This window comes from Mus musculus, chromosome 11 (genome assembly GCF_000001635.26).
Source record: "Mus musculus strain C57BL/6J chromosome 11, GRCm38.p6 C57BL/6J".
Lineage (NCBI taxonomy): Eukaryota > Metazoa > Chordata > Mammalia > Rodentia > Muridae > Mus > Mus musculus.
This window is the reverse complement of record NC_000077.6, coordinates 43130970-43154564: the sequence shown is the minus strand read 5'-3', so window position 1 is coordinate 43154564 and position 23595 is coordinate 43130970. Positions and strand designations below refer to the sequence as shown.

The window sequence follows — 23595 nt, the reverse complement described above, 5'->3', positions numbered from 1 at the left end:
TACAACCTCTACTTTTCTAAACCAGTATAATCCCTAGCTACACTTTAAAATGTTTGTCCTTATACCCTCATCAAGGGATAAGGACTTATCTCTACCCATTGTCTTTTCAACAGGTAAAAAGCATTACAGAAAACCACAACCAATCAAAATGCCCAGGTTCAACTGATACAGCTACAAAACACTCCCTCACTGAAGGCTCAGGAAAATGCCCAGGTTCAACTGATACAGCTACAAAACGCTCCCTCACTGAAGGCTCAGGAAACTTTGGAGAAGAGGGCATGGAAATATAAGAGCCGGAGAATCAGGGAATTTCCTGTGAGATAATGTCAGAAATTAACACATTAAGTCTCACCAACATGACTACCCAAACATAAGTTGAATGAGAATAATAGACATGCTAATGTGCACTGGGGAAAGTCTGTAAGGCGTCAACCCTACACACAGAACTACAGGCAATTAAGGAAAGCTGAGAGCAGGAGAAATAGTCTTCCCTGGGAAGAGCTCACTATTTGGCTCTCTAATACTAAATGGTCATCCCTGAAAACATACAAAAAGCTACATTATACAGACTTAGCAGAGTGTATTGAAGAATGTGTGTATACATACACACATAAGTATACATAACAGTAACTAATGAGAAAAGAGGCAATGGATTTTAAAAAAGAGAAAGGGGAGGGATATAGAAGGGTTTGAGGGAGAAAAGGAAGAGGGAATGATATAATTATAATCTTAAAAAATAAAGTTAGTATTTTAAAAGAAATTTTAAAAAGAATATATAAGGTTAACTCAGTGGGTAAGGGTGCTTGTCACCAAGTCTGATGACTTTAGTTCAATACTCAGACCCTATGTAGTAGAAGGGAAAACCAACTTATACAAGTTGTCCTTTGGCCTCCATATGTTTGTTTTGGCATGTACACGCACACACACACACACACACACACACACACACAAACATAAAGAAAGAAAGAAAGAAAGAAAGGAAGGAAGGAAGGAAGGAAGGAAGAAAGAAAGAAAGAGAGAAAGAAAGAAAGAAAGAAAAGAAAGAAAGCTTAAAAGCCACAGTGCTAGGAAAGATCAGCCCGTTAAATATGCTGGTGAATTTATTTAACCTTCTGCAATAGAGGAAACAGTTGTAGAGTCCCTTACCTTTCATATATTTGAATGCTGGCACTATTCATCTCCCTGTCAAAGCAATATCTCTTGAAGTCCTCTATGCCATCTTTGACCATGATGATCAACAGGACAGTGGCCAGTGGAAATATGGTGATTTCCCTGTGGAAGACTTCCATGGAGGGCATCCAGTTCAGAATCACCAGGAACAGGAAGTAGAGGTTGGCCCACCTAGAGGGACAAGCAAAGTGGCAGTGGAGACTCTGGAGGAGAAAAATATACTCTTCCAGTTTCTTCCTAGTTATTGGCTCTTACCCAACTCAAACATCTCTTTCACTGTGAATTCAAGTAAAAAAGTAAAGGCATTAGAGTAAATGCTATAGCTTTTTTAAAAATAACATTAATCTATTCTCTCTCTCTCTCTCTCTCTCTTTGTGTGTGTGTGTGTGTGTGTGTGTGTGTGTGTGTGTGTGTGTGTGTATGTGTGTATGTGTGTGTGAGCACACATGCCTTTTGCCATGATGTGAATGTGGAGGTCAGAAGACAACTTGTGGGAATGGATTCTCAACTTCTAACCATGGGTCCTAGGGACTGATCTCAGGGCATCAGTCTTGGTAGTGATCACCTTTACCATCTGAACCATCTTGCTAGCCTTGTTTCCGCTGCTTTCCTAGTTCACTGACCTGCCTACATTTGTTCTCTTTTGTGCAAAGAGGACATCATATTACCCTATCTACTTTAAAGGGCTTTTAATAAATGTTATGTGATATAAAAATTGGTTTTGCATACACAAAAGGGTTCTGAAGCATAACAGTCGTCAATGTTAGTTACAAATTTTAACAAATCTTGGGATTTTAAGGTAATATTTGATTTATAGTTAATACATGTGCATGTGTACATGTGTGCATGCCAGATGTTGATGCTTGGAGTCTCCCTCAATCACTCTCTACTTTATTAATGAGGAGGGTCTCTTACTTGACTCAGAGCTCATTGATTTCACTGATCTAAACAAGGCAATTTCACTCCGGGGCTCCCTTGTCTCTCTCTGTCTCCTAAGATCTGGGTCTACAGGCAGATAACTTCCCACTTGCCCAGATTATACAGAGGTTCTGGGGATCTGAACAGTCTAGTCCTCATATTTGGCTCAGTGAATATTTACCCCTCAGTGAGTTATCTACCGAGGGTGTCTCTTTATCTTTTCATCCAGTCATGTCTGAATTGTTACTTCTTCAAGGGAGTCTTGGCTGACATTGCTCTGTTTACCAAATTCACACTGTAAAGTACCACATACCTTTCTTTGCAAGTATTTTTTTTTCTAGTTATAGAATTAAGTCAATTTGGCAATTTAAAAATTAATGTATCTCCTTCACTAAATGGGGCAAACAATGAGTTCAGTCTCTTCTTTCCATATATGTTTACTACGCAAACACATGATGTGATAAGTCAACACTTGATAAATGAGAGGAGCTTGTTCCATATGTACATTTGGATATCAAAGAGAACTGCATCATCTCAGCAGCAATGCTAGGCCATGGTATATATTGTTGGGAGACCCAGCTGCATACCTATGAAACTGCTCAAAGAGATTCTGGGGCAGGAAGGTGAGGAGAGTGTACTTGGTTGTACAGATGCTGTTGCCTGGGTACCTCCTGCAGACCTTCTTCCAGTCCTGGTGACACATGCTGTTGTTGGGGTATACGACCCGCTGCTCTGCTGTGTTGTGGCTCTGTCTGTCTGTCTCTGGAGAAAGCAGTGGTGTGGTTTCTGATGGAGATTGGGAGAAGCCATCTTGGGTTCGCCATTTCCATCGGAGCCAAGAAAAGTCAAGAGAGCAAGTCATTTCTGGGATCAGGTGACAATAGTCTGCAAACACACAGGAAGTTGCTGTGATCAGGAGAGCTGAGTGGAATGTGAACACAAGAAGTCACTATGGTAAGGAGGATAATACAACATGGCATCTCTTCTTTTGTACATGTAGAGTTCAATCTTAGAAAAATAGAAAAAGTTCCTGCGATGCATCTGTTTTAAGGTCAGATACATTAAGTAAACAATAAAAAAAAATTATACAACTACCACAAGGATCAGCATTGTGAAAGCAAGTGATGGTGTCAGTGTGGCAGTTGTTGATGACATGGTTGATGATGTCATGGAAAAGCCAAATTGTGGTCTGCAAAGATGGGATGCTAGGAGGCTAAATTTGGCTCATTCTTAACAGTAAACGTTCTCCATTCACCTTGTTCATCTTCAACATAAAAAGAAGAAAGAGGGGCTAGAGAGATGGCTTAGTGCTTAAGAGTGCAGTTCTTACAGAGAACCCAGGTGAGTTCAGTTCCCAGCCATCAGATGGCTGCCAATTACATGCAAATCCAGTTTCAGGGGATCTGATAGTCTCTTCTGGGCTCTGTAGGTACTAGGTATACACATCATATACATACATACATATATACATTCAAGCATGTACATATAGACACATGATATAAAAATAAAGAAACCTTTAAAATAATGAATTGGCTTTTAAAAAATGAAGAAAGCTATTTTTACCATCCTTTGCTCATGTGGTTAATTTAAATTTTTAATGTATATGTATAGATATGTATTTTACCAGCATATTTGTCTGTGTACCATTTATGTGTCTGGTGCCTGAAGAGGCCAGAAGAGGTTATTGGATGTCCTGGAACTAAACTTACAGACAGTTGTTAGTCACTATGTGAGTGTGAGGATTGAACCTAGGTCCTCTGGAAGAATAATCATATTCCTAATACTATCCATGTAGGAACAAATTTGAGAGGAACAAATTGGGAAGTACATAAAATTGTGTTGACATATTTTAAGACAAAATGAGAAATGTTTATATTTTAAATACTTTTTAATTGAATTTTTAAAAAAATTAGTTAACATATGGCTGGACGGTGGTGGTAGACACTTTTAGTTCTAGCACTTGAGAGAGAGAGGCAGGAGGATCTCTGTGAGTTCAAAGCCAGCCTGATTTAAAGAGAGAGTTCAAAGATAACCAAGCCTACACAGAGAAATCCTGTCTTGAAAAACCAAGAACCAAAAATTAAATTAAATTAAGTTAAAAAGTTAGCATACTATGTAATGGGTTTTATTATAACATTTTTATCCATATATGTCAACATGCTTTGTTTTAATTGCTCCACCCACTCTCTCTCTGCATGCCCTATGTACTTCCCCCTTCTGGTCCACTCCTTCTCCCTCCAGAGTTGCCTCCTTCAATTTCCATGTCACATGGATTCCATTACCAAGAGTTCTTTAGTCTTTAGGATTTCTTTGGCTATGAACATTTTAACCTTACAAAATTTCAGAGCAGGACATCAAATGGATGGGTCTGGGGACATAGCTTGTAGGCAGAGTACAAAAAGCAAGAGGCATTGGGTTCCACCAAACATAAACCTATTCCTTAGTTAAGGTTTTACTGCGGTGAACAGACACCATGGCCAAGGCAAATATTATAAAGGACAACATTTAATTGGGGCTGGCTTACAGGTTTAGAGGTTCAGTTCATTATCACCAAGGCAGGAGAATGACAGCATCCAGGCAGGCCTGGTGCAGGAGGAGCTGAGAGTTCTACATCTTCATCTGAAGGGTGTTAGGAGAATACTGGCTTCCAGGCAGCTAGGATGGGGTTTTTAAGCCCACATCCACACTGACATACCTACTCCTACAAGGCTACACCTACTCAAACAGGGCTACACCCTCTAACAGTGCCACTCCCTGGGCTGAGCATATACAAACCATCACAACCTGGTATAGAGGGCATTCGTCCATAATCCCAGCACTCAGGAGACAGGCAGGAGGACTAGCAGTTCAATGTCATTATCAACTATACAACAATTTGAATGGCAGCCTAGTAGGTTTTATAGGTTCTCTCTCTCTGCGTCTCTGTGTCTCTGTGTCTCTCTCCTTTTTCTTTCTATCTTTCTGTTTGTTGTTGCTGTTGCTGGTATTTCAATGAGAATGGAAAGTGGAACAGCGCAGAAAGATACTTTTCAAGGACACCTGGACATGCAGTGACTAGGCTGTGGTGACCACTGCTTGTATCATAAATGTAAGCTGGTCTTTTCTATCATCTTTGTCTTGGGGATTATAATTCCATTTGGTATATCTCACACCTGAGTGCCTGGCCAAGAAGATATTCTTCCTAGATGGCTGATTTGATTGTTACTATATTTGGATTAAGACATGTCTAGGGTAGCAGTTCTCAACCTGTGGGCTGTAACTCCTTTGTCAAACCTCTGATTCCAAAAATATTAACATTATGATTTATAACAGAAGCAAGGTTATAGCTATAAAGTAGCAATGAAACAAACAATTTGTGCTCCATAATATAGGAGTTGTATTAAATAAATGCAGCATTCAGAAGACTGGGAAGCACTGTTCTGAGGGATGCCTGGGCACCGATGGCTCCGGCTCCGGCTTGATGCATTTGCACTGTGACAGTATTATTGTGGGGTGGTGAAAAGTAGGAGGCCAAGCCTCTTTGCAGATAACGTAAGTCTCTGGGCTGTGACTTGTTTTGGCCTCAGCCTGTGTAATCTTCTCTTTTTGCTTCCTATCCATCAGAATAGGAAGAAGAGAGGCTGGGGCCCAGCTCTAGTGGTTTTAGAACCTGAAGGAGGATGTATGGAGTCTGTGAAAGACTTGGACGGAGAAGAGCAGTTCATACACTCTGGCACGGAGACAGCTCAGTTTACCTCTATTCCCATATCTATTTTTTTTCCACAGCTGAAAAGTTTTATATTAATTTTTTTATGAACAACCTCTTTTAAGGACCTCCTACATTTGCAAATAATGTGCACACTGTACTTTTCCCTTCCTTCTCTTCCTCAATCCCTGCTTTTTTCTGGTAACCCATAATCCACTTGGCCTCAGCAATCAGTTAATATTTAACCCAGAACACAGGTACATAGCCAAGTGTCTGTAGTTGGCAGCAATTGCAGTTACAGTATAAAGAAGTGATAGGCTACATATCCAGGAAATTCGGACTTATTTATTGGTACCTACTGTCTCCCCACATCCTGATCAGGAGATCTAGTTCCTTTAATGCCAAGGGCTCCCAGCAAATTAGTAACCTGAGACAGTTCCTCTCTCTTGTTTTAGCATCTCTGAGTGTTCTCATTTATTCTTGGAACCAATGATCCAGCAAGACCTTTCTCAATTTTTGATAATCACCTAACTGTTGTTTGGAACAGTTGCGTGGGCAAATTGTTGTCCGAGCCAAGTTCCTATCGGGAGAGAACATCTGGCCATCAGCTGACATACCCAGACAAGCTCTGGTGTTGACTCAACCAAATCATCCTTATTAACAAGCAAAGGAGTTAATAAGGATCTCTTCTGCTCCCACAATCCTCAGAGATGAACAAGAGTGAATCATGGCTGGAGCTTTCTTTTTCTGATTCTAGGGAAACGTCTGTCACAGACAAAGTGTCAGTAAAAACTGCCAATAGCAGAGCCAAAAATCTGCAAACACAAGGCAAAAGTGAACCAAGAAATCCCTCTGGAAAGGCCAGGAGATTCTGGCCTCACAGGTTCTTGCCTTGAGGGGACCCAGCTCTTCAGGCCTTAACTTTGCTTGACATTTATAGGCCCTTTCTGGAAGAGGCTTGGCCACTGTCAGAACTTTTACACAGTGCTCCCTCCACCACAAAGTTCTGCCCAAGCACATGGAGTTTGGTGGTTTGAATGTGAACAGCCCCCATGGGCAAATATTTTAGAATACAGTCTCTGGTTGGTAGAATTATTTAATGACTATCTCCCTGCTGACAAGCTCCTGGCCATGGTGATCATGGGCTCTAATGCTCTGGGAACTGGAGCCCCAAATTAAATGCTTCTTTTGTAAGTGGCCTTGGTCATGCATGGCAATAGGACCGGAGCCAAACAACCTTGGACTGAACTCCATGAGCCAAAAAGAGGCTGCTTTGCAGAAGTTGTTTTTGTTGGGTATTTTGGTCCCAGTCACTCAAAGGTGACCAGCAATTGTAGAGTATGGTGCTTAGCATCAGATTTCCCTGCTGCCAGGCTCGTTAACAGAATCCACAACTAAACCCTCAAAGTTCCTCCACACCAATTTACTTAACATCCTAGAAGCAAATTATCTCAAAGTTATACTTTGTGAAGTTAGAAGCTGTATATAATGGTCTTTTTCATGTACTGGGCTCATGGGATTATTTTTTCTTGAATAAATACATGACTTAATGTCAGTTGTTATTAATCTTACAGTGAACAACCCAGGCTGCTATTGAAAATCTGATCACTTAGCAGGAGAAAAAAAAGCTCCATGTGTAGTTTAAATGATAATACTTTACTTTCCTGATGCTCACATGACCTGGTCTTCGTCCTTACTCTCCTCAGGGCTTTGATCAATCTGAATATTTTTTTTTCAATCTATAGACCCGAGAGCAGTAGGGAGTTCTTCAGAGACTACATAAACCCCTGTATTAGCTATGAAAAAAATTATGTAATTACAGATGCCCATCATAATGGGACCAAAAGCAATATTATGACATTTTGGAAGCCAGAAAGAAGTGTGTATCTTTTTTCTCATTACAAAAAGATGTTCTTTTCATGGGTTCCTTTTGATTGCAAAGGCAAAGGAAATGAAAAGATAATTCATGAACAGAGTTGAAAATGCAAATGAGAAATCTTGCCTTGGCTAATGCTATACATACCAGAGACCTCTCTCTTTTCGGTGGTAAGGCTTTTTAAAAATAAAGACATTGGACTGATACAGGAGATGCAGGTATTTGTTTGTGGGGTATTTTTAAACTCCTCTTTGTCAAAATTCCATTTTTATTTTTATTTTTAATAACAGACTGGGCCTTGAGGTACAGGGCCATAATCCTAGCCACTCAAGAGCCTGAAGAAGGTGGACCACAATGTTAAGACTTACCTGGGCTATAGCAGAGGTTCAAGGCCAGCTCAGGCAAGTTAGAGAACTTCAGCCACAAAACCAAAGTTAAAATCAGGGATTAGAAGAGGAATGGAGCATAGTGGTGCAGGGCTTGCTTAACACCTGTGAGACCCTGGACTTAATTCCTACAAATATGTTAAGAAAGAAGTATGATACTCTTCCTTACAAATATAGCGGATGAGAGCCGGGATGCTGGCCATTCAGAAGCTTTCTGCCTTGCGTTCATGAAGGTCTTGGAGTTAATCTCCAGCATTGGGGAGGGGAGGGAAAACAGATATGAACAATGGGTGTCAAATTAATGAAGGAAAGTTTGATATTGAATTGGATACTTTCATAATTTTAAAGAATAATAACATTGAGAAACTTTGACATCTTGTGCCTTTTTGATAGGATATAAAGAGAACGTGACATCACTTATGAGTCAGAAACATTATTTTAAAAACCCTCAAATTAAGGGTTAGTTCACAAAATTAGTAGCCTGTGCTTTTTAAAGTGTCACAGATCAAAGAAAGCCATGGAACTGATGGTGGGAGAGGGACATATAAAAGCTAAATAGAATATTATTCTGAATGGGACTTTTGGCTGGAGGGTAGGAGATACATGAATTATAAGAAGCAGGGCATGGTGGATCATACCTAATATCCTAGCACTGAGAAGACTGAGACTGAGACAAGAGAAATATTTAGAGTTCAAAGTCAGCCTGAGATACATGGCCAGCACCTGTCTCAACAACAACAAACAACAAAATCAAAACAAATCCTAAAGAAATAAAGACTTGCTTCCATAAATTAAGAAAATACAAGCATTATTAAGAAATGGGTAAAATTTGAAAAAGTGTAGATTAGGTAGTGTAGTGATTCAGTAATGTTAATTATCTTACTTGTGCCATTTTCAGTGATTTTGTGTTGGTTATATAAAAATATTCTTGTTATTAGGGTATTCATTCTGAACTATTTAAGAATGGGGACAAGCTAGCACAATGATTCATAAAAATGTGTTTTTTATGAACAGGGGCATGCATGTACACACAGAGATTTACTGAACTAGAGGAAACTCCTTGAGAAAAGCCAGGCAGGTTAGGGGGGATGGCTGGATCTAGAAGCAGAAATCAGAATTTCTTCAGCGGTAGGTCGAGACTCTTGGCCATCCACAGTGGCAGAGGCTAGCGGCTGAGACTACAAAAGTCTGGGCTTGGTCAGATGACTCCTTACACTCTTGGTGTGAGGAAGAGGAGGAGGGAGTCCTGACAAGTGTTAGGCAGAAATATGATGGGGTGGAGGAGGTGGATTGCAGGCATGAGGAGGAGCTGAGGGACTGAGGCTGAGGGCTGGCAGGTAGTTCCATAGCCTTCCACCCCATTTATGTGCTTGCTTCTTAATGACGTGCTTCTTCCCAACAGTGGAATGGGAAGCAAGGACTGTGGGTCGTTTTATCTGAGGTGTGGTTTATTGCTGCTCTCAGAATGGTAGGGAAGGGCATATCCTACTGCTCAAGGTCTTCCCTGTTGTAAAGTTTTCCCTCTCCCTCTCCCTCTCCCTCTCCCTCTCCCTCTCCCTCTCCCTCTCCCTCTCCCTCTCCCTCTCCCTCTCCCTCTCCCTCTCCCTCTCCCTCTCCCTCTCCCTCTCCCTCCCCCTCCCCCTCCCCCCCTCCCCCTCCCCCTCCCCCTCCCCCTCCCTCTCTCTCTCCCCCTCCCCCTCCCCCTCCCCCTCCCTCTCTCTCTCTCCCCCTCCCCTCCCTCCCTCTCTCTCTCTCTACTTCTTTTGAGGGCGCCTCCCATTACCAGTAAACTTGAAGATTACCTAGATCCATTAGTTTATGCACAAAATCACCTTGCCTTGAAGTACCAGATGGTAGGGGCCATTCTCATGATGTGGTTATTAACCTAGCCTAGTCCATTAAAAAGGAATGTTATTTCCCAGACCTTAACTTCCTTGTTTTGCCTCACATTTCTTATTGATTTTTCTCTTTTCCATTTCCTTTCCTTTCAGCTTCAGCACACTTCATTCTCTCCTGTAGGGAGTCGACTAGTTATTCATGGAACCAACAAATGCATATTGGGCCCTTGCTTTGAACAGGATGAGTAAGACCCACATGGGTGTCCTTCTGAAATGACTTTACTGTAGTCAAGAAATTGTAAGTACCTATTTATAGAAGCATGCATGCCTATTCATCAGTGTAGAAGAGCTTGCAAAGGAAGGCTGGGCAGTGATGTCACACTCAGCCAGGATGGGACTTTGTTTCTTAGGAGGTGGGGCTTCTGTGAGGTCAGGAGAAAAATGGGAGGCAGCTAGGGAGGGGTGTGCAGGTGGTGTGTGAGTAAGAAGGATGTGGGGGGGGGGGGCAGAGATTTGACAAGGGTTCTGAGAAGCAGTGGACATATTAGCAGAGGTGGAGGAGGGAATGGAAAGTAACCCAGGAAGGCTAGAAAGTGGAATAAGAAAAGCTAGAGACTGACATTCCTTCTCATATTATAACTTTCTAGCATATGTACTAAAAAGTTCAAGTTGGGCAGAATCATGAGGAGGAAATAACTCTAAAATTAAATTTAAACTCAATTTCTTGGGACAAAGAGATAGCTCAGTCTATGAAGGGCTTACTCTGTGACCATAAGTACCTGGCTTCAACTTTTAGAACATAAAAAGCTGTGGGGTGGCAAGTTGGTTGGTTCACTTAAAATCTCAGCATTGGGAAGATAGAGATTGGAGGATCCTTGGGACTTCCTGGTTGTCCAGCCTTAGCCTAAACAGCAATCCCAGGTTCCAGTGAGAATCCCTATCTCAAAAGTAAAGTAACATAAAATAGTAAGTGATGGATAGCCATCTTGAGGTACAACGTTTGAGGTTGATCCCTGGCATCCGTGTATATGTGCACACATGTACATGTGCACCCTTAATATTCCCCTGACCTCTTTAAACACACGTACACACCCCGACTCTATATTTCTTAATAAATAGTATCCTATCCTGATATTTCAATTAGAATACAAGACATCAGCAAGAATTTTCAAAGCGCTACATGCTGAGGGCTAAATGTGTGAATCTCAAGAAGTACTTTTCTATTTAACACCAGAGTAACAAATAGTGTCCTCTTTAGAAGAAAGGATCTGGAGCAGGCATGTGGGCATAGCTCCAAATCAACTGTTTATCAGCTACCCCTACACTGCAATTGTTCTTGAATCACTTTTCTATTTTCCAGCTTGTCAAAATACCATTTGTTTAATCAAATGCCATAGAATTTAAGTCAACTGGTTTTGAGGCTTAAATGTTGACTTTGACTACTTATAAACTGAAATTAAGGCGTTCAATGTACTTTTTATCGTCTTAAGTAGGCACAGATAGGATCTGAATCCATTAAGATAAAAAACTTTAAAAACTATTAGTCTATTACAATATTTGTCTGCACCATCTCAGTCCCTAGGAACAAGGTTCAGAAACATTTCAATGTCCCAGGAAGCCTTGGTCCTTCTCTTATGGAAGCTTGCCCATTAGCAGGGAGGAAGCTCCTGGCAGCTTTGGAAACTTTCCACCCCCACAGAAGGGTCAAAACAACCACAACAGCAGGTATTCATTACCCTTGAGGTAAATTCATTAGCCTTAAAATTCAGCTAGTCCTGGCCCTTTTCATTATTCAAGTTTTCAAGTAGGCCAGAGACTGATAGGAAAGAAATCTTAGTTGTCTTGTTTCTTTTTTTTCCCACTTGTTCTGATTGGATTCAATTTTTTTTTGCATGTAGTCTTTTGCTTATTTTACAGGTGCAGAGATGGATGTCAGCAGAGGAGGGAAAAATGATTTCCCTCCAGAACATTTTCTTTTTTTCTAGTCTCCTTTAGGAAAAGCTATGTTTATTAGGTGCCAAGATGTCCTCCCCCCCTGCCCATATTTGAGCATTTTAAACTTAGACTATATCACATAATTAATTATTTATTATTTCTTTCATCCTCAGAAATTATGATTGAATTTTAAGAAAATAGTCTTAGTTGTAGAAGTGAACTCTAGATGACAGAAATTACCATTGGAGAGATTCTCTAGTTAGTTTTATGATCCCAAGACCCACCTAATCAGCAATGTTTTCATGGGAGTAGACTAGCCACAGACCGAAAAACTTAAAATGATGCCTGGATAGGTAGAAACCTTAGAGGGAGCCCAGGGATCCACCTGTCTCTTCCTTCCCAGGTCTGGGATTACAAGTTTGTATCACAATATTTGGCTCTTTTAAAAATGTGGGTCCTGGGGACTGAATTTGAGTCCTCATGCTTGCAAGGTAAGCACTTCTGTGATGGAGTCATCTCCCCAGATAGATCTTTTAGTAACTAAAAATCTTCCCTGGGGAAAGAGTATGATTAAAAGGGAGACCTCTAAAACTCCCCGAATCACCAGCACAACATGCTCAGCCATCACTAGTTGAGTTAATGATTTTTATTTTTATTAAATTTTACTCCAACAGATTTTAAAGAGAAAACCATTTTTAAATAGACAAAAATGTACTTCTAGTCTATTGTGCTACACTGCATCTCTAAAGTTTACTAGAACTCATGATGTCCCTGCTACCCAGCAAGTTGGCCTCCCATTTGATGTCCTTGGAGATCAGAACTTGCTTTTCAATTGGATCACATATTCCACTGTCTTTTTTCTTGCATTCTGGGTGTTACATCATGAATGTTTGAGATTGTCTCCAAAGTTCAATTTGACTTTAGCAATCCCCATCTCTACTATAGGGTCTCTATCTGATGATTTAACATCCATCTTGACTTCCCTTTCTATGGCCAGTCTATTTTTAGTTCCATCCATATTTGCCTCCTAAATATTTTACAAAACCACAAGCTTCTAACTTCTTACATTCTTGCTCACTCCTTTTTGCAAACAGCCTCCATATAGCTCCAGAATTGTTCTAATGAGGAAGCCAGCCTACAACAGTTTTCTTCTTACAGCTTTGTAATTATGTAAGGTCTGGGTTTTACATTCCACTGTTATCTGTGTTGTGACTTCATATGGTCTAGCTGTCTTTGCCTACCTCTTTCCTTCTGGCTCTGTAGTCTCCAGATGCTACTGTGCGTGCATGCCTAGGCTTCTGGCTACTGCTCTTCCTTGAACATTCTTTGCTCATGCTGCTTGGCAAGTGAGTCAGAGTGGGAGAAGCTAAGCTAGGAACCAAATCAATGAACAAATTTCATTGGTTTAGAGTAACCTTTGAAGAGTTTTCAAGTGGAGATGACTATCCTCTATCCAGTGACTCAGGGATCCAAGTTCCCTCCACATTGTCATTTCAACATGTAATTTTATATATAGCCAGGTCAGGGACCCAGAAGTTAACTATAGCACCTCTTCATACTCTAATTTCCAAAGCCAGAACCAGCCTCTTTGCCACATTCTGACTGCATTTGGAGGCTTGGATACTTTGAAAGAACATGGACATTTAGGAAAGTAGTCCAGAGAGATCCACAGGAGCACTGTGCAGCCTGACGACAGGATATGGGCATACCCATCTCTTTATTTTGGCCAATAGACATTCTATACTTTCTATTTCTATTCTTCCTCTCTGATATCTGAGTGATATATTCCAATTTGAGCTCAAAAGATTAGCTCTGAACCACATTGACCTGATGTAGTCTACTAACAATCAGACAACAGAAAATTCATATGTGCTTCATGTACTAGACATTTCTTCAAGGCCATTATGGATAGCTTGAAAGAATTGGCTATCACAGGGAGAATGCACCAGAAGGCAGGGTTCTTGAGCCAGTGAAATGATTGGATAGATAGGAAATATTCACATGCAAAGCTAGCTGGGTGGAAAATCAATGGGGAATTGAATAAATGGCTGATATAGAGTCTCAGAGACTCTTAGGAATGTAAGGCATGATTCCTGAACAAGTAGAATTGACAGTCCAGTGAATCAGATTTGGGTGTCTAGAGGCAAACAAAGACCCAGAAAGTGCCAGAATAGGCAAATGGGGAAGTTCTACTTTTTATCCTACCTAGATTATTCTGCATAAGGAGCTCTGGGGACAGAGGTGAGACCCTCACCCCTTGACCATTGCATAGAAGTTACCACATGGCAAACCTGAAGCAACACAGTTACCTGCACTCAGATGTCTTCTCTCTGTTGAAAACTGAAGCTTCTTTGTTCCAGTTTCCCTCCCTGGTCTAACCTTGATTTCCCAGCTATCTTCTTGACGAAAGATAAAAGACCAGGGGAAATTAAAAGACAATGCAGGCAATCTTTTCTTTGTATGAGACAGGTAAAATGAGCTGCATAATTTCATGTTAATATCCCTCCAGGCAGAAATGCGATTTCACTTAAAAGTTGCTTTATAGATTCTTTTGGTTTGCTTTAATGGCAAAATAATTAAGTTGTGCCTAATTAAAAGGGAATAAATTGCTCACAGATGTGGAATAAATCAGTGCTTAGTTGAAGGGTGGGGAAAGTTGTACAAAGTTCATAGGGCTACAAGCAATTAAGAGACAAGAGGCCAGATTGATTGACGAGACGTCCACGTGGAACAAGGCACACATTGATAAATATGTCCAGGAAAGATTGAGGTGGGGGCAGCAGGGAACAGGAAATTTGGGGAGAGTTTTATCAAAGACAAATGAACTAACTACTTATTTCAGCACAAAGAACAAGTGGCTAGACCTGTGACGTAAAAGTGAGAGAAAATGTTGCAGGATTGCTGCCTCCAGAGGATCCTTCCTGAAGAGATATTCTGTGACCACACACTTGGGAGGAAGTCAAAGAATGGAAGAAAAGGCAAGGGGATGAGAATTACTTAGGAAAGACATGGAAAATAAAAATTAAAGATAGGTTTTGGTGACTCCTGGCAGAAGAGTGAAATGCTCCCTTAAAATACATATGATATGGTAATAAGGTATAATGTCCTCCTGTGTCACCTTAAAATCGTTAATAAAACTTTACAACATAGGGTTGTTGACCTCAAATGATATAATTTGATTGGGAGGAGGGTTCTCCAAGGCAAGGAGGAGGAGGAACTGTCTCTTGGTTTAGGACAATGCAAGGGAAAAGATACAAGGAGGACCATGAGCAGATGGAAAGAGGAAACAAGAAATGCTGGCCATTCCAACCACAGACCAAGGAGGCACTTGGGATTAGGGCTCAGACTGGTCTCATGGTGATCCTTAAGATCAGGGTAGGCCAAGTGAAGTTGTCTGGTTTATTCATCCTACACTCAGCTGAATGACTCTGGAGTGTCTCCGATATAACCTAATTTTTAGGCCCTAATTCCTTCCTTTATAAGACAAGGGAGTTGCTGTAGCCCATGCATATTCCCTATGTTTTCAATCAGGTTCTCACATTGATCTGTCTGGGCAGCCTGATGAGAACCTGCCCTGCCCCCCCCCCCCCCTTGCCTCCAGATTACAGCGTTGGCTGCTTTTAGAGCAAAAAGGAACTCACAGGACATTGTTCTTTTTTTTTCCAGAAAGGAACACATTTTCATCCACTTTGCTTTGGTTGAGTTACTCTACTCAAATGTGTGTTTGAGTATGGACATTCTCATACTTTAAAAATAAACAACTAAACTGTTTCATCTCTATCATCTCTAAACATAACAAGATTTTAAAATAGCTCACTCCAACCCGAGGAGGAATCTCAAGAAACCAGCTCTTTCTAGACATTGCCATGTGGATATCTTAAGGATGCAAATCTCAGTTTGCCTCCAAAAAGACTCATTATCTTTCCTGATACACCTGTGATATCTGTCCTCCATAGCTCGTGGAATGGCGGAGTGCTTTCAGCTTTGACTGTATTGTATTGAAACACTTTCCATGTCCTATTGACTCCAACCACCAGTTTTGTCTGTTCTCTGGGCCCACTACTACCCCACCGTACCCCACCCCACTCCACCACACCACCCTACTCTACTGCACCACACCCCATCACACCCCATTCTACTCCACCACACCACACCACACCACACCACACCACACCACACCACACCACACCCACACCCCACCACCACATCAGGCCATGTTCCCTTCTTGTCTCAGTTGACTAAATATTATTACAATTTGTTCCTTTTTTTCTAAGTAAGTTTCCTCTCACCCAGTTTGTTCTTCAGGTAAGTCAGAAGACATTATCTAAGTGTAAATCCATTCAAGCTTTCACTGTACTACTCTTTCTTGGCTTTGGATTTCCCAAAATAAAGTATAAGTAATATAACTTTAAATAAAACTTTAACATAATTTCAGAACGATCTACCACAGATAGCCTGTCTTCCCAGCTTTTGCTTCAGTATCTACTGTCACATTCTAATCTAGTCATGGGGCACTCTTTCCATTTGATGCACATCTTCCTCAGCACCAGCACTCTGCATCTCTACATCCATTTGGAAATGCTCATTTGTGATTATTCTCATGAAAAGTATGATTGGTTTATAGCTCTCTGTCCTTATCTCACTTTAGCTTTCAGTCCTGTGTAATCAGCTATGGGCTTGTCTGAATTGAAGGCTTCTTCGTGTCAGTCACAATCTACCCCAGTGACTCCTGGGAACAGTCACCACTCTATCCCAGTGACTCCTGGGAACAATTGTTCATTTACATGTCCCTAGGTAGAGTGACCAATGCTAAGAAGTGCCAGGTTTGTATGATGAATAAAAACCATTAACTTATACTTAGCAATGATTTGAAAACTTTCCAAAAAGCATATTCACTATTGAACTTTTCTCCCCAAATTGTTCTTTGAGGTCAGCTATATCTGTGTGATAGTGATCCTTCTTAACACCAGAATGAAATTCCCCAATATTCCTATTTATATGCATCAGAGTTTAAGGAACTTGAGAGTTTGACTTGGGAGCACATTTTGAGAGGATAATATGAAGAAGTGGAATGAAACAATTCAGAGAGCATAGTAACTAACATCAATAAATCACATGTAATTCATTTAAATAACAATATATGATTCAATTTCACCAAGGACATAGTCCCTAGAAGTTTTTAATGTTTTTCTCTCTTGACACAACAAACTTGAAATTAATTTTCTCCATAGCTAATACTTGTTACAAAGCATTTAACAAAATTACTCTGATCTTATCACTTCTGTCCCCTGGGATCCCAGAGACTAAGAGTGACTGGAGTTTTGAGATAGAGGAATTAATTGGGAAGTGTGTGTGGCCTGTCCCCATTGCTTAGGACTACAAACCCTTTACTCTTGCTCAGGATTCTAGTTGAAATTCTCACAGTAAGATGCCCCTATGTCTCAGCGAGCTCTTCCCCAATAGACTCAGGCATGCTTTATAGTTAAAGTTCACAATCTTCACTGCACCTTATCTTTTATTTCTCAGATACCTTCTCTATTTGTTCATGAACTTTTAGTTCCCTCTTTTCTTATAAGTGACTTGATATTTGTATAGGCCAGAACTGAAATAGACTAACTAGGTCATTTAGAAGAGCTTCAGAAATGAGTTTGCACTTGTATTGAATTATCACATAAGATGGACTCTGGCTTAGGATGTGTGACTGTGGGTAAGTCAGAAGTTGTCTATAGTGTACAGATGAATCTAGTTGCCCTTTATTCTGGAATAAGAGCAATGATAACATATGATGTATAATATAACATGGTAACATTATATAATATATAAACAAAATTTTGCAATGATAATAAAGATGAAGAGAGGTTATATAATTTGCTAAAAGTCACAAAGACAATGAACAATAGAAGCAAATTAGCCTTATTCTCGGCATGTATATTGTGACTGTTAGTTCTGCGTAGTTGAGCCTGAAATATACCTATGTTTACTTCACAGTCTGTGATTACCCTGGGGGAATAATTTCAAAATAATCTTTTATGTTAAAATAGAGTTACTTCACATGAGATTTTCTCTCCCTTAATCCTATAAAATCTCTAAGACCCTATAAGGGGCTTTTTATGTTTATAAAGGAGAGCATGACCAAGAATTTCCTATGATGGACTGGAGAGATGGCTCAGTGGTTAATAACACTGATTGCTCTTCCAGAAGTCCTGAGTCCAATTTCCAGGAACCATATGGTGGCTCACAACCATCTGTAATGGGATTGCCCTCTTCTGGTGTGTCTGAAGATAGGGACAGTGTATTCATACATATAAAGTATATATATATGTATATATATATATATATTTAAAAAGTGTACTTTAAAAAAAAAGAATGTCCTATGATGAGATCATAAGCCTAGCAACAAGAAAAGAAAGCAGATTAAAAAAGGAATGTTAAGAAGTGTAGATGACTATCACTTAAATACTCTTCTGGCCTACTTGGCAAGACTCTGGTGACCGAGAAAGCAGAATAGTCATGAGTCTGTTGCCAGTAACCTGCAGCCTTCAGGAAGGTAGTAGGGTGGCCCCAGGTCATATTGTATTAAGGGGCTTAGGGATGAAGCATAGGCCTCCAGGAAATACATCCTCTTGAAGACTCAATCTCCAAGGCTTTAATTTTCCCATTTCATTAAACATCAACTGTTGGCAAGAGATCCCTGGTTTCAAAAATGCACAGTCTGATTACATTCTGACAAAGGAAGGAGACACTGACCCAACTCATTTCCTGATGCCTAGGGGACTTGGTATCCAGTTAGCCAGTTTTAGCATGTTATGGAGGATTCACTATCTGATTCACGGCACAGACTCAGTGGTCTGTCTGGGGTCTTTTGGCTTATTTTTCTGATACAGGAAATCAAAATCAAAGTAAATAAGCATGTGCAGGTAGCTTTGTTCAACTGCCTATCCTGCCTTTCAGTAATTTCATTTTGTCCTTTCACGAAAGGATAAATTGATAAGCAGAAATGCATTTCCACATTTGTGATTCCTCTAAGAGCTGCTGTAGAGTTAGCTGATGTCTCACCTCTCATATAGAATGGTTCCCGTAACAGGTGCTCTCCAGTGACTGAGGCTGTAAATGTTGTATCCAGGCAACATGTCCATCTACAGAGCCGTAGTAAGGCGAATGGCTTTGCTATCCATTAGCAAAGTGAAGTAGACTACTTCTGAGCACAGAATCATGTGAGGGAGTTTCTGATGGTAGCAGAAGGGATGAAGCTTTGGGGTAAGAGACATCAAAGGGAGTGTTGAAAAGAGAGGTTAAACTGAAATTTTGATAAATATAAATAAAAATCTTCTTTTCATCTGGTGGTAAGCTGTGGCTCTTATGTGTATTCTACATAGAACTGGAAGTCCAACCAGGGGAGTATATTCTAACTAAAATGTATGTGAAAAATGTCAGCCAAACAAAGCTTGTGAATCGTCTTGTAGATTAAAGACCCAGAGGAGACTGAGATTTACACAGTGAGTACCATCATTAGGATAGCAAATACACAAATAATACATGCTATAGAATAAGACAGCAGTGCAATGCATGGAGACTGTGCACTTGACAGATGTAGCCTTGTAAGTCAGTACAGATGTATGGGCTCATACATATTGACCTCATTGATAACTAACCTACCATCAGTAATAACAAGTAGAACACTTTCACCACTTATCACACATAGAAAGTAAATTCACAGTATATCAAAGACCTTCATGAGAGAAGGAGGAATGGATTTAAAACACACCCGGGAGAGCAGCTTTATAATTCTGAGGCCTGGAAGAAACACTAAAGGCAAAGACATCAATAATTTGACTAAAGATTGATGAACCTGTACCATATTAAAATGGAAATGGTCATCAAGGCAGGAGGAAGATGAATGATAGAAGCAGAAGAGGAAAATCTACGTGGCATCATACAAAGTAATTCTTAGCTTCAGGGTCACACACATTAAAACAATAAAGTTGTAACTGTCACACTACCAGACTGGCAAACAAATTAAAGCCTAGTGAATTTTAGATTTGGCAAAGATGAGGTACAACAGACACTTTTATTTGTAAACTGTTATGGTACGTTTGAAAGAGCTTTAACTTGAGAAGGCAAGTTGAAAGTGCACATGCCCATAGTCCAGCATTTCTACTCCTAGTGGGTACCCTGGAGTAACTTATCCAAATGTGTATAAGGAGACATATTTGGAAATGTTAATTCCATCACCATTTAGGAAACTTAGAAATGGAATTGTGAATATATAGAGAAAAAATAAGTAATAATATAAATAGAATGGGATTCTGTATGGAAGACAGAAATAGACCACAGAAAATAGAAAAAAAGAGTGAGTCTTGCTTAGAGTTATTATTTTCATTTAGATACTTTCATAAATATTGTGGACATTAACTTATAGTTTTTCATGACAACCCCATGACAGGGGTACTATTAGCATCTGTGTTTTACACATGAGCAAAACAAGGTGCAGAGAAATTCAATTACCCACATATCTCCCAGTTGTTAGTGGAAGAATAGAGCCACAGAGCAACCCATTTAACTTTAGAATTGCTACTTTAATGCTATACTTGTCTCAGAACACAAAGTATAGCATTAGCTCAAATTTCAACTATGAACGTGATATATGGTGTACATTTCATTTAGTGTTAGAATTAGCTGCATTTAACTAAATAGTGGTGGCATAAACAAGTGGCATAAACTTCTGACATACAACAGTTTGGGAAGTTTGTACTCTAAGGCACATGTGGGGGTTCCTAAATCACGAGAGATCTAGATTTCTCTGTTACATTATCCTTAGACGTGCTGTTTAATGTTAAGAACCATAGGGCTCTGAGAGCTTCATCCATCAGTCATGTTCCTTACAAGCAGAACAAAGAAAAAAATGGAGGACAGGCAAATGTATATCTGCCAGCGTAGTCCCTCTGAAGATTTAAAGATAGGCTTTGTGGCAAGATACTGTCAATAAGACAAAAAGGTCACTAACAGGTTAGGAAAGGATCTTTACCAATCCTAAATCAAATAGGGAACTAATATCCAATATATATAAAGAACTCAAGAAGATGGACTCCAGAAAGTCAAATAACCCTATTAAAAATGGGGTACAGAGCTAAACAAAGAATTCTTAACTGAGGAATATTAAATGGCTGAGAAGCACCTGAAAAAATGTTCAACATGCTTAATCACCAGGGAAATGCAAATCAAAACAACCCTGAGATTCCTCCTCACACCAGTCAGAATGGCTAAGATAAAAAATTCAGGTGACAGCAGATGGTGGTGAGGATGTGGAGAAAGAATAACACTCCTCCATTGTTGGTGGGATTGCAAGCTGGTACAACCACTCTGGAAATCAGTCTGGCAGTTCCTCAGAAAATTGGACATACCCGGAAGATCCAGCAATACCTCTCCTGGGCATACTAGATGTTCCAACTTGTCATAAGGACACATGCTCCACTATGTTCATAGCAGCCTTATTTATAATAGCCAGAAGCTGGAAAGAACCCAGATGTCCCTCAACAGAGGAATGAATACAGAAAATGTGGTTCATTTATACAATGGAGTACTACTCAGCAATTAAAAACAATAAATGTATGAAATTCTTGGGCAAATGGATGTATCTGGAGGATATCATCCTGAGTGAGGTATCCCAATCACAAAAGAACACACATGATATGCACACACTGATAAATGGATATTAGCCCATAAACTTAGAATATCCAAGATACAATTTGCAAAACATATGAAACTCAAGAAGAAGGAACACCAAAGTGTGGATACTTCATTCCTTCTTAGAATGGGCTATAAAATATCGATGGAAGGAGTTACAGAGACAAAATTTGGAGCTGAGACAGAAGGAAGGACCATCCAGAGTCTGCCCCACCCAGGGATCCATCCCATATACAGCCACCAAACCCAGACACTATTGCATATGCCAGAAAGATTTTGCTGATAGGACCATGATATAGCTATCTCTTGTGAGGCTATGCCAGTTCCTGGCAAATACAGAAGTGGATGCTTACTGTTATCTATTGGATGGAACACAGGGCCCCTAGTGAAGGAGCTAGAGAAAGTACCCAGGGAGCTAAATGGGTCTGCAACCCTATAGGAAGAACAACTATATGAACTAACCAGTAGCCCCCAGAGCTGTGTCTCTAGTTGCATATGTAGCAGAAGATGGCCTAGTCAGCCGTCAATGGGAGGAGAGGCCCTTGGCCTTGTGAAGATCATATGCCCCAGTACAGGGGAATGCCAGGGTCATGAAGCAGGAGTGGGTGGGTTGGGGAGCAGAGCAGGGGAAGGGTATAGAGGACTTTCAGGATAGCATTTGAAATGTAAATGAAGAAAATATATAGTAAACATAGATCTTGAAATTGGAAAAAAAAAAGAATAGGCTTCGTGACCTAAAAACTTTAATCTCATTGCCTGCCTCTTTCTTTTCAAGAGGAGTTGGGCTATATAGTTCTTTAATTAGACACATTGTTACCTTACATAAACTCTATGTTCTATATAGAAAAAAGGATATATTGAACAATGAAGTTTCTGCTATAAATATCACATATATAATTATATAAATTCTTCAAACAAAATTATATATTATTCACGTAAAGATACCCTTTTAGAGTTCATACTTAAATAAGCATGTATATAAAAATTAATAGAAAATTTAGGACAATACATGTTTCAAGAAGGAAGAAGGGGAATATGTGATAAACCAATTTAAAAAAATCAAACTCAAGAATGGCATGTTAAAACCTGATAAGGGTCTGTGCCCTGAGCTGATCTTGTGCCACAGCACTCCATGCCTAAATAAAGCTGGGAGAGAGCTGGTCTCCCAGGAGTGCAGTCATGCCTGTGAACACAGGTAAGACCACCACTTCTTCTCCAAGGGACCCACCTGGAAACCTCAGGACTCAGGAACCAACGAGCAGTCTGAGAAAGGATCCTTCCAGTTTCCACTTGCACCTTGGAGCTGACCCTGTGCCATAGCTCTCTATAGCCAATTTCCTCTCAGAAAGAACTGGTTTCTGAGGAGGTCTGACATGCAGGCTTGCAGGAGGGACAAGTCACAGTCAGAGACAGCAAGACCAGCTAACATCAGAGATAACCAGATGGTGAGAGACAAGGACAAGAACATAAGTAAACTTTATATGCCCCAGTACAGGGGAATGCCAGGGCCAAGAAGCAGGAGTGGGTAGGTAGGGGAGCAGGGTGGAGGGAGGATATAGGGAAATTTCGGGATAGCATTTGAAATGTATATAAAGAAAATATCTTTAAAAAAAACGTAAGCAACAGAAACCAAGGCTACTTGGCACCTTCAGAACCCAGTTGTCCCACCACAGCGATCCCTGGATACCCCAACACATGAGAAAAGCAAGACCCTGATTTAAAATCACATCTCATGAGGATGATAGAGGACTTTAAGAAGGACAAAAATAACTCGCTTAAAGAAATACAGGAGAACAGAAGTAAACAGGTAGAAGCCCTTAGGGGATAAAAAACACAAAAATCCCTTAAAGAATTATAGGAAAACAAAACCAAACAGGCAAAGGAAATGAACAAAACCACCCGAGATCTAAAAATGGAAATAGAGACAATAAAGAAATCACAAGGGAGACAACTTCAGAGTTAGAAAACCTAGAAAAGAGATTAGGAGTCTTAAATGCAAGCATCACCAACAAAATATAAGAGATAGAAGAGAGAATGTCAGGTGTAGAAGGTAGCATAGAAAACATTGACACAACACTCAAAGTAAATGCAAAATGCAAAAAT

General features: G+C 40.1%; 1 protein-coding gene across 2 annotated transcripts in view; it reads right to left on the bottom strand.

Moving 5' to 3' along the window:
- Atp10b (ATPase, class V, type 10B) overlaps positions 1-23595 on the bottom strand; it is a 250122-nt gene that overhangs the window by 107721 nt on the left and 118806 nt on the right. Inside the window, exons 1-3 of one of the 2 annotated variants that reach the window (NM_176999.3) lie at positions 4613-4688; positions 2676-2973; positions 1147-1341 (exon numbers count right to left, since the gene is read on the bottom strand). In NM_176999.3, coding sequence (NP_795973.2) covers positions 1147-1341; positions 2676-2950 — 470 coding nt within the window. In that variant the 5' untranslated portion in view covers positions 2951-2973; positions 4613-4688. Of the gene's footprint in view, positions 1-1146; positions 1342-2675; positions 2974-4612; positions 4689-23595 lie in introns of those variants that run through there. The other variant, XM_017314606.2, reaches the window with a different exon arrangement.